Raw genomic sequence first — 11975 nt, 5'->3', positions numbered from 1 at the left:
TCCTAAATGTGCTTTATGCAAATTGTCAAGTGGACAAGGACACAAGTGACACAATGGTCATACCACAAGATTTAATATTTCAACGTTTTTACTGTCACTCATATAGCTACAGTTTAGTTACTTATGGCAATGAAAATATTATGTCCCAGGCTCCCCCAACAATATACACAATCAAACACATTTAATAAATAAAAATACTGCAAGAACAGAGTAGAAATAAAATAGTGCAAGCTTACTCTATATTGCAAGACCGATGTGCAAGTAATGCAGGAGAAGTTAACTATATACATGTAAAATAAGATACAATACGTTGTTATTTAGCTGATGGTCTTGATTGAATGGATAGATTTGCAACTAGCCCTTTCTTATCACTTCCAATTAAAATATTATCTAATGTAAGTAACCCATTACAATTGTTTAAATCACCAGGTCACACTTACCCTTGAATTCAGTGGCGGGCCGTGCATTTCACACCTAGGCCTTCAGTGATGTCCTACACAGTCCTACCTGAATTATTCCACCTCTTAATACCATCATTATGACGCCATGGCTCTAGAAACTATACATTTAGACAGAAACGCAGTATAACCGGGCGTTGCATCACCTTAACATAGTCAAGTACAACAGAGTTATATTAATATTTCCGAAGCATTTATAATCAATACATCAGCATTTACAGTTAACTTAATTAATCAGATTATCTGACAAACCGCTCCTTGACACCTGTGTCTGTCACATAACGCAGGACAAGTGCCAGCTGTGCTACATTACCCACATCTGACGTCTCGTCCACCATAACAGCGACAAAGGGTGCTTTTTTAATCTTCATTTTGATCTCTTCTCCCATCACTTCAGCAATAGCATAAATCAGGTCGTTTTGTATTTTGCCTGACGTCCCAGTAAACATGTTGTTTGTGTACAGGTGGTAATGCAAATCTGTGTTGTTCTCAGCAAGAAAAGAAAGAAGCTCCACGTAGTTTCCTCTGTTTCTGGACTCGGCGCTTTCATCGTGTCCCCTAAATGAAAGTTCCTGTTTACCCAAAAACAGGACACAATCAATCAGTCTTTCAATAATTCCCTATTTTTGTTCACCCTTTCGTTGTGGAGCTCCGTTTCCCTGCGCACTTGTTCGTTGAGCTGTAGATCCACTCGGGTGTCCCCAAAGGTTTTCAAAAGCACCAGTGCTTCCAAGTGCCCAGCCGTGCTTTGGTGTCTCGTTGCTGCCTTGGTTAGACAACTCAAGTTTGCAAGTTTAGTGTGGCTCCAAACACCAAATCGATCAGTTGCAAATACCAGGCATTCCCGGCAGTACAATTTGCAGTGCCTCTCGGAGGCTGTGAGCCAGGGGTACCGCTCGTAGTTTCCCTGCTGTGCTAGGCTCGCTAGCGTTGGAGTTGGTCGTTCCCTTTTCAAGATGTGTAGCTTTACTTGAAAAGTTCGTTTTGAAAATGGCGTTGTAATTATATCTTCGACCAAATTGATCTCTTCTCCTCCTTCAGCCATTGTGGGTTGAAAAAATAGCTTGTAGAAATCTACACAAATTAGCTCGCTCAAGTTCTAGTTCTGTTTGCTAGCTTTGCCCATAGACTGTATGGCTCTGCCTACTGCCTAGCTCTGCCTCTCAATATTGCTTATCCAATCAGAAGATGTGCACGTGCTAACGTTAGCGTACGCCTGCTAGCTGGCCCGTTGTCGCCACCTCGAAATCTGATTGGTTAACGCCACAATTTTGTTTGCGTTCACTTTAAACTACAGCCGCCCGCACTGTTGATTCTGAAGGCCTAAGGGCAGATTTCTTTGACCCTAGCAACACATTATGGCTGAAATATGATTGGATAAAAGCTCTAACATAAAGGCCAGCCCTCCAAATCTCGTTCTGAGGCTGGAAGCAGCGCAGCCAAGACGAACGCTATAAAATGAAGAGAATAGACTATGGGGAATAATTTAATACGTATTTGTGGAAAAAATATATCAAAATTTAATTTATATTCTGATGATGTTTAAGGCCAGCAGAGAAGGCCTTGCTGGCCCTGACGGCCCACCACTGCTTGAATTAAATGAGTTATGTCAAAGTCATGGCATAGGCTTAAATAATGAGAGCAATGATATTTAGAAGTGGTTTAACAGACATCTTTTAGACAACTCGGTACAACACAATGAGAGATCCATGTTCTATGAATGGCCCTTAATCAAACACAACTGTTATAATGTTTCGTTGTGTGCAATGAATTATGTATCATATATTATAACAGTCAGATTGCGGCAAATGTATGGAACAATTGGATTTGTTTGGTTACTGTCAAGCTACATACACAACAGTGCAACCATTAAACTACAATGCTCACTCAAATCACCGCTGTTTCAGGCAATGCTAGAATTACCGTAACGCACCGAATATAGCGTGGTGTATTGTTCTAAACAGGACATTTGAATGAGCAGGGGTTAGGTGTGTGGTGTACTCTGCATATGAGAGGACGACTAGAAAGTGAATGCCAATACGCATTCACAACAGCAGATTACTCTTAAAAAACACCATTTATAAAGTAACCGGAGAAAAGTAGTTTCACTGACAGCTTCCTACAATGTCTGCAAGCGTAGATGAAGAGAAAAAGCCACCACAAAACACGGTAACGACATGTTCCTCGACACAGTCTTTATGTTTTAAGCAGCATATGTAGCATTAAGGGGGACTTATTTAAGGGGGTGGTATATAATAATAATAATAATAATGTTTATGTTTTATTAATCACCAGAAACTAAGAAGCGTTGTGTTTTTGTTAGGCGTCAATGCTTCATTTATTTTGCCAGCAAGCGTCTCACAGAGGCCGCCATGTTCCTACCGTAGGCCGGAGTGGACAAACCGAGCGGTCATTCGCGTTTTACTTTGAAGCGGTAGCACTTGTCACCTGTCATGTAAAATACACCATTTCATGGTTTTTAAAAATACATGTGTGTCTCCGCTGTCTAGAGAGTCTCACACAATAATCGGGAAACCACCCTCCTTGTTTTTCGCTTGCTCCAGCTTTATAAAGACCTAATTAAGATTTGGACTGTACTGAAAACTCGGTCAGTACAAAAGTGGATATGCCACCCAACTAAGGTTCAAGAATTGGTCAATATAAACTGTCCGGGACACGTCCAATCTGTACGAATCGCCATATTTATGCTTGATTTGCTTTTTATTTGCTGGTTTGCCTGATAACCTCAGCGTTAGGCCTTCTCATACAGACACATTATTAACATTAGTGGTATCTTCAACTTTTCTGTTGAAGATACTTTTTAACATTAAAAAAAATTGCAATATTTGGATGCTTGTGTCGTCTAGCTTTTTGTTTTGTGAGGAGTTTAAGAACGCAAATTATGAAGAAGTAGAAGAAAAAGCTGAATAGGAGAGGTAGCAGAGCGAAGTTAGCTGGTGCCAGGGAGCAGTTTGGTGCCTTGCTAAAGGGCACATTGGCAGTGCACAGGAGGTGAACTGGCATCTCTCCAGCTACCAGTCCACGCCCTTTAGTTCCCAAGCCGAGTCCCTACAGACTGAGCCACTGCCACCCCTAAATAAGGATCATACTTATTATTTAGCACAATAAAAAGCAAGGAAGCTTGAATCCTTAATGTCAATGGTGCAAAATAAACCAACTTGTGACAGAGTATTTCTACACTGTAGTATTTCTACTTTTACTGAAGTAAAATATGTGATTACTTCTTCCACCTCTGCTGTCAGTTACAATGTGCAACCTGGCCACTAGATGTCACTAACTCTCACACACCGCCTGCTCCTTTGGTCGGTTCACATTGTTGTTGTTATTTTAATCTTCACAAAGTATATCCAAACACATTTAGGGGTTGTCTTTTGCTTACAGTTGTTACCCCACTTAGGAGTTAGCCTTCTAAATTAGCTTGTTAGCTCATTGAGTTGACTGCATCATCCTAGTATCTGCTTGAATACATAATCTCAGAAGTGGGTGGGTGTTTGGAAGTGCGGCGTCTGCAGCATAATTAAAACATGGCGGATTCAGAGGAATTTAGACTTAAACGATTAAAGGTAAGAAATAATAACCTGTAGCATATGTATAGCAACAAAAAGGCGGCAAGCTAAATTGACCAGTCGATAAAGCTACATCAGACGACACTTAGTTATCAGCTTCCGGTCAAGATGTGTACATTTAAGCTAACGTTAGCAAGGTAGCTTTCCACCCTGTGGCTTGCTGCTGCTCTGCACTGATGCATGCCGCCACGCCAAACTCTGTCTAACAGCCCTTTTATATATGCAAACAATAATAAATAAAAAATATGATGCAGGCTTTCTTTGTGAACCCAAAGAGCTTCTATTTCTCCAGCACTGCAGATGTGTTTTGCAGTGGACTGCTGCTTCATAAAGCCCCTTCATCGAGGAGGGCTGCAGCAAACAACAAACTAGTGGACATTTTACTGAATTAACATGTTGCCATGAGAATCACATGCATGTTATTATTACCTGGAAGACTCCAGCAACTAATAGTGTGTGTGTGTGTGTGTGTGTGTGTGTGTGTGTGTGTGTGTGTGTGTGTGTGTGTGTGTGTGTGTGTGTGTGTGTGTGTGTGTGTGTTAATACAAATATGCCCGCACCCCTCAAATCGCCAAATTTTAAAGAATACATTGAGGGCATAAAGGTTAGTCAGAAAATGTAGGTTCACCATTGTAACACATATGTAAGATAGACAAGACGACATCCTTTCTTAACATTTAAACATTCAAAAACACCGTATTATGGTGTTTGTTGTGCTTTGTACTGTAACTGTTGTGTATTCATTCAGTTAGTATAGTATGTAGTAAGTAGGTGTATAGTATGGGCTCCTTCTGGGCAAGTCAATGTGATAACAACAGAAGCACATGAGGGTTAAACATCTGCATTGCCCACCAACGGGGCCCTGGTTTTGTGAATGCTGTCTCAATGACATGGCTTTAAAAAAATTAAATAGAGAAGAGCCAGAACTATGTTCATGCAACTCTGCTTTGCCTGCTCTTTCAGTGCTTATTATGAACACATGATTGTTCTGAACAAAACAGTTGTGATGTACAAATGGCCCTCCTATGTGCAGCTTGGGTCGGTTTGTGAGTTAAACAGGGTTCCATTTTCCTCTGAGATCATATTAGCTCGAGGGTTGTTGGGGAGTTTCATTGTTCCTTAAGTTAAGACATGGAGTGGGAATATGATAAAGACCTACAGCATGAATATTTTTAATAAAGAATTGTGTAGGTTTTGTGAAAATTGGAGGCTTAAGTGATGTCTATATGTTAATTAAAGTAAGGGTAAAAGTGCCACAGTAATGAAAATTGTGTTCCATTTGCCATTGTGAGGTTTTAAGCAGTCATGAGGTTTTACAGTGAAATCCTAACTTCTCTCTCCCCCACAGCATGAAGAGCGCTTGTCCCGAGTATTTGACGAAGTGATGGGGCTTGGAAACTTTGTTGACTCTTCCAGGGGCTCGGCCACCTCCTCCAGGAGTGAAGGTCAGGAGGAGACAAAGGGAGTGGAAGAATCTTCAGCACAAGTGGAACAGCAACCAGTAGAAGAGGAGGATAGCAATGGCAGCAGACAAGAAGAAAAGATGGAAGAGGGGGCGGAAGAGTCTTCCTTACAACGCAGTTCCTCCCCTTCCTCTGTCCCAGGCTCCTCGTTTACAATGGGAACCAAAGAAGGCGGAGGGGCAGCGTCTGATGATGCACAGGATGGACTCCCTGCGTTTGGGGAGGAAGAAGATGAAGACTGGCACTTTGCCCTGCCGATGGGCAGCCTGAAAGATGTTAATATGGCTAAAGAGAAAAGAAAAATGGCTAGACCAGAAGTGGAGAACAACACGTCGCAACGCGAACCCTTTCCTCCACAGCCCCGAGAGCCGGAGGTGGATGAAGTAAGCACAGAGTCTGCCAACACCTCCCACTCCTCCCAGGAACCCACACCTGAAAACAGCCGAGGTAAATCTGCACGCACAGGAGAAGCTACTGTAGACAGTTTTATAGGAAATGTATCTCCAATGCCATATTTCAATTCTCTTTCTTTGGTAGCAGACAGGTGCAACCGTGCTACAACCGCCCAAAAAATGTCCGTTAGGATAAATGTGCTGCAGCTTTAAAAACTATGCAAATACAAAAACACAAATGTGTCGAAATACATGCAAATGAAGGAACATCTTTACCAACTTGACACGCTGGTCAGGATGTTTTTTGGGTTGTCATTAAAGGGACACACCACCTTTGTTTGAAATGAAGTCATGCTCAATCCTCACAAACCACTATTAAGAAAAAGTCAACATTTAAAAAAAATACTCATATAATGTCCTTTGTGGCTCTGAAAGTAGCTTTTCCGGTAGTCTGGGGAAATAACCTTGATAATGTCATCGTGACGTAACACCACAACGACATTCTGGGAATTGTATGAACTATTCATTTTGGAGCTTGTCCAATAATTGATCTAAAAGTCAGAATACTGTGGCCTTTTCTTTGACTGTCCTTTTTTAAAAGGTTTCTTTGTAAGTCTGTTTATTTTATTAAAGTGTAATTCAAAATGGCTGCACAAAATGTGGCTAGCTATCACATGTCCTTTGTCAACAACCAAAATCTGATACAGCTAGAGCTTTGACATGCTCTTCTGCATAATAATAGCATTTAGTGAGACTTTCTTTCAAATGTTTATCAGGCTTCTTTTCTGCTTCACAAGGACATTACATAACAGACTGATGGCCATTGGCAAAGCAACATTTCAGACACATTTTAGTGTTCTCAGCATATTCCTAGACTGTCGAAGGTCTCATCACATCAAACTATAAAGCTGCTTGTTGCTGATTTTCCTACGAGACAGTTGTAATACTCTCATGCGGAAGACTTTGTCTTTTACTTTCATTTGTAATCAAATCACACCAGTACCCATAGAGGTGTTACGTCAGTAATGGAGGCTTGTGGGACTTTATGTAAAACAGTTGCTTGAAGTCTGTTGGGTGTGTCAGAGTTTAATGCTCCACTGTTTTGTACTTGTGCTTGCAATTGGACAGCTTTTATGTATCACAACAAAACTTCAGGTGAGTAAGCCAAGACTTATTTTTCCACAGAAAGAAAATTTAAGCAGTTTTAAAATGCATTGCACAAAATATTTTAAGTGTGGACAAGGATTATTTTCAGCAGTGTGTTTCTTGTCCATTATTTCCTAATTTCTTTGGTGGTATTCTTTCTACCTTTCTGTCAGACGGAGGCATCCAGGACCAGGCGGAGGAGACAGAAGATAGCCAGGAGGGAGAGGTAGGAATCGGGGTCATATAATTCCATAAGATCTTTAAACACTTATCGAGGTAAATATTAATTCTCTTTATCTTTCAGAGGACAGAGGGAGCTCCGATGGAGGACAGTAGTCCCCCTCCTATCAATATTAAAGATGAACCCATTGATGAGGGCTACGACGCTGCGCTGCTGCCTCAGAGCTCCATCAGACAGATCAAAGAGGAGCTGGAGCATCAGGAGGTCAGTGTGGGGAGAGTTGTGTAGAATTTAAATTCTCTTATTGATAAGAAAGGAGAAGATTTAACTTGAAAACAACAATATATTTGTCTAAAAGCCCCTGAAAGCCCATTCTGTGGTGAATGTGAATAGAGAGGTGCAGGAACAAGTCCTAAAACCCGGAAGTAAGTTAGCATTTTACCACTTCTGGTTTCCCCCCACTGATGATATTTGAAGAGTTTACATGTCTGACAATCGATGGTTGTTAACAAGTGGCTGAATAGGACGTTGTACGTCATTACGCCGAACACGTAAACACTCCCGCTAAGTTAGTTTGCCCCTGTTTTGCTTGAAAGCAAGTACCTGTGCTCTTGCAAACTCTTAAAATAAACGCTTCAACTTGCACAATTTTGAATCTGTATTTTTTAAAGTCAGTTGAAACGATCTTAAATTGGCCTGACGTCATCAAAAATACATCACCCCTGCATCACTCTATAATAATAATAATTCAGTGTTTCCTAGCAAAACTGTAAATGTTATCTATTAATCGCTGGTATTGTTTATTAACATTGCTTACAACATTACTACATGAGAGGGCATCAGTTAATCTGATCTCCTCGTGTGCTCCTTTTAGGAAGAGCTGAGGATCAGCTCCGTCTACTCTGTAAGTGGAGGAACCGCCTTTGCGTCGCCTACAGGTGAGTTCACTCGTGTTCATTAACACTAGAACCGCCAAGGGGATCAATTTTACCCCCAAGCCTTTTCACACATACAAATTCTGCATCTCTTATTTCAAGACTTTCCCTAAAATGGGTTTAATTATCATCCGGTGCTTTATGTGTGGGATAAAAAAAACAAAGAAAATCTGAGCATTTATACCTAGACCTGCTGAGGGGGGTACATTTCACCCCTGATGAAAACGCATGTCGCGAGTTGCTGTTATTGACAGCTGTCTGCGAGCCGATGGACGTTTGCGCCGATGGATGTTCACGCCACTGGTCCGGTTGATTAGCAACGCCTGTTGTAGAGAAGTTTGATAAGGAAACTTGTCAGATCACCAGCAATATACACCATAGGTTAGAGATTCAGATAAAACATGGACCCTAACAGAAGAATGAATGTGGAAGAACCTTTGGCAATGCTCCAGGCGATGAGCGAGGACCAATCTGATGGGGGAGAGAAAACGGAGGGGGAATCTGATGAGGGAGCGGTCAATGATTCGTCATTTTTATCGGAGGAGGAGGAAACCTCGTCTGAGGATTGGGAGCCGACATCCCGAAAAAGGCCAAGGGTTCTGTTGGCAGGTAGACTATAGTCCCACATCTCGTCTTCGAACATCCACATCTCAAACCTAAATGTATATCAGTCATACATATTGTCAAGTGGCATATTAACACACCCTAATACAGCCTAATTACCTCTTCTCAGAGAGACCACCCACCTCTCTACCCAGATTATCGCATCAGCCTGCTGACGCTGTGAGAGATGTACCAGGTAAGACTGTACAGAAGTTAAGAACGTACATTTGACCAATCCATTTTTAGCAAACTAATTATACATATCTATATTATTTAGTGTCGGCCCATCATGATTCGCTTGAGACTGGCATGGATGGAACTGTCTGGAAAACAGAGAATCCTGGACCGCTGACTGGGAGAGTGCAGTCTCACAATGTGTTGATAGAAGAAGCCGGCCCTACTGCACACGCACGCCGCAACATAGGCGACCCTCTGGGCGCATTAATGTGTCTGATGGACCCTGTGATGCTGCAGCACATCTGCGACTGCACGGTGGCAGAGGCGCGGCGGTGTGGAGAGGCAGGATGGGAGTTGGGCATGGCTGAGCTGAAGGCGTTTATTGCACTCCTCTTAGCGCGGGGCGTGCACATTGGGAGAAACGTAAACGTGGAGGAATTGTGGTCTCAAGAATGGGGTCTTCCCTTCTTTAGCACAACTATGGCAAGGGGTCGGTACCGAGAAATAATGCGCTTCCTGCATTTTGATGAGAAAGACACCAGGCACATTCGTCTTGAAAATGACAAGTTTGCCCTGGTGAGTGAGGTGTGGAACAGGTTTGTACAAAACAGCATCGCCTGCTATAAACCAGGGTCCGAAATAACTGTAGCTGAGCAGTTGCTCCCCACAAAGTCACAGTGCCCCTTCACCCAGCACATGCCCAACAAACCAGACAAATATGGCATTCAGTTCTGGCTCGCTGTTGATGTTGAATCCAAATACATGTTGAATGGATTTCCGTATCTCGGGAGGGATCTGTCCCGCTCTGCAGCCCAGAGCCTGGGGGAGAGTGTTGTCCTGGAGCTGATGGAGCCGTTTTTGTGGAAGCGGAGGAATGTGACGACTGACAGCTTTTTCACCTCACTCCCCCTGGCCCACAAACTCCTGGCCAAAAATACAGGCTTGGTGGGCACCACTAATTCAAAAAACAGATCACTGCCTCCTTCTGCACACCGACAAGCAACACTGTTCACCACCAAAGTGATGCAGAGCGACGGAGTGACGCTCACAATCTACCAGGGGAAAAACGGGAAGAAGCTGTGCATCCTCAGCACAATGCACGCCTCGGTGGAGATCTGCGCTGACGCAGAAAGAAAGCCAGAGACAGTCCACTACTACAACAGAACCAAGGTGGGAGTTGACATGCTGGACAAAATGCTGAGACGGCACTCTGTCCGAGCCGCAACCAGAAGATGGCCAGTCGCTGTGTTCTACAACATTCTGGACATTGCTGCAATGAACGCGTGCGTCCTTTACCGGAGCTGCACGGGTTCACACATGGCCCGGCGAGTGTTTATCCTGGAGCTGTGTAAGCTGCTGCGCGATGAGCACATCAGTAAGCCCCCAGTGGACATCCTGCCAACATTCCCCAACAAGAGAAGGAATTGCGGTGTGAAGCGCAACTGCACAAACAACAAAACCACAAAGACATGCATGGAGTGCCGGCGCGGGGTGTGTGGACAGTGCACGGGAAGAGTCCACATCGTGTGTGCCGATTGCGTGTGTGGCCACAGGAGCACAATCACAACTATTTGAGAAAATGCCTATCCGTGATGGCATTATTTCTTAATTTTGTCACTAATCATCTCTTTTTAATGCCTGACTTTAATGTTTGTGTAGTTGCTGTTGCAGTATACATTAATATTTCGATCAAGTGGGCTGCCTCTGTGTAAAATCTGTTGCGAGATAGTGCTATGCTAGCAACCCAAAACACGTTTAGATTTTCATATATTTTCTAATGTCGAGTTTAATGGTTTATAAAGTGTTAATGTGTTATTTCCTTTTTTGTTTGACTGTTGTAAATTACTGAATAGTTTCCAAATGTTATTCAAAATGCATCTGCAGTGATATAAAGTAATTGTAAAATGATTAAAACCAAATAAACTAAAGTTTGAACAATTATTTTGTCAAGTCTTACTTATTATTCAAAACATAAATGAACACGCACAACCTAACAGCATAAAGAAATGTCAAGTTCTCACGCTGTTGCTTTAGGAGGTCAAATTGACCCCTGCTTCCGTCAGCAGCTGGTGGTTCAGATTTACATATCTTCCAGTGTTTTTAGTAAAAATATATTTGTCCTTTAGGGATGCACGATTTGGAAAATATAACTAATTGCAATTACTTTGGCTGAAATAAGATTTGCAATATTAAAGGTGTCAGAGAATGTGTATTACGACATGCATTAGTTAATAGATGCTTTGCGACAGTTGGGGTCGTACAGGAGGCAGGGGCGTTTTACGTGAGTCTATGTTATGACTGGGACATGTGTTAAGAGAGCACCGTGTTAATAAAAGCAACAACAACAAACTGTCATTATTTAAGAATAAACTAATACTTTTATTACAAAGGGATATTTGAAACATTGCAATAACATAAAAACATACCAATACATTTTATTATGGTTTTATTATTATAATTTGATTCTGTCTGTAGAACTTCTATGCCATGATCTCAATACGGAAATTTCTGGTAAAACTTTGATTTATTATGCAGCCGTATTTACCTTTTCTTTACCAACCTTTCCTCTTTTATCCCCTCAGTGCCGTTAGCGATCCCAGCCCCCACTCCGACGACCTTTTTTATCCAAGGTAGAGGGACCCTGCTACAAGCCATGGCCCAGATTCCGCTCAGACCCCCTGCTCCAGTCCCAAGCTCACTCCCATCCCTGATTTCTGCCCCCCCACGCCAACCTCCACCTTCCGTTCCCGGCAGTGTTCGATGCAGCGGCTGCTCTAAGGTACAGATGTTCACTCAATTCTAATTTTTTTTACACTACTCATGTTTTTTGCATCTTTAGTAACATACAATATTGACAGAGATGTATTTGCTACATTGATCAACCATATAAATGAAACAGTGGTGTAAAGTAACTAAGTGCTGTACTCGAGTGCTACTTTGTGCTTCTGCTCCACTATAATTCAGAGGTACTTTTACTCAACTACATTTATTTGATACCTTTAGTTACTTTGCAGCGGTCAGACTCTATAACCA

The 11975-nt window shown here is 42.2% G+C and overlaps 2 protein-coding genes across 9 annotated transcripts in view; both read left to right on the top strand.

Annotated features, from left to right (window-relative positions):
• Window positions 1-2392: 2392 nt before the first annotated feature.
• The window catches only part of si:ch211-266o15.1 (zinc finger MYM-type protein 4), a 33920-nt gene continuing 24337 nt past the window's right edge, over window positions 2393-11975 (top strand). For 2 of the 8 annotated variants that reach the window (XM_063908862.1, XM_063908864.1), the window contains exons 1-7: window positions 2393-2627; window positions 5394-5955; window positions 7029-7055; window positions 7220-7272; window positions 7351-7491; window positions 8102-8165; window positions 11525-11721. In XM_063908862.1, coding sequence (XP_063764932.1) covers window positions 2583-2627; window positions 5394-5955; window positions 7029-7055; window positions 7220-7272; window positions 7351-7491; window positions 8102-8165; window positions 11525-11721 — 1089 coding nt within the window. In that variant the 5' untranslated portion in view covers window positions 2393-2582. Of the gene's footprint in view, window positions 2628-3831; window positions 4043-5393; window positions 5956-7028; window positions 7056-7219; window positions 7273-7350; window positions 7492-8101; window positions 8166-11524; window positions 11722-11975 lie in introns of those variants that run through there. The other 6 variants (XM_063908861.1, XM_063908867.1, XM_063908863.1 and 3 more) reach the window with 6 other exon arrangements.
• On the top strand, window positions 8195-10822 carry LOC134881497 (uncharacterized). Its single transcript, XM_063908882.1, has 3 exons — window positions 8195-8771; window positions 8896-8961; window positions 9043-10822. Exons 1-3 carry the CDS (start codon window positions 8564-8566, stop codon window positions 10515-10517), a joined length of 1749 nt encoding a protein of 582 aa, XP_063764952.1. The 5' UTR covers window positions 8195-8563; the 3' UTR covers window positions 10518-10822.

Source organism: Eleginops maclovinus, chromosome 19, assembly GCF_036324505.1.
Source record: "Eleginops maclovinus isolate JMC-PN-2008 ecotype Puerto Natales chromosome 19, JC_Emac_rtc_rv5, whole genome shotgun sequence".
NCBI classification, from domain to species: domain Eukaryota; kingdom Metazoa; phylum Chordata; class Actinopteri; order Perciformes; family Eleginopidae; genus Eleginops; species Eleginops maclovinus.
This window is presented reverse-complemented; position numbering and strand designations above follow the sequence as displayed.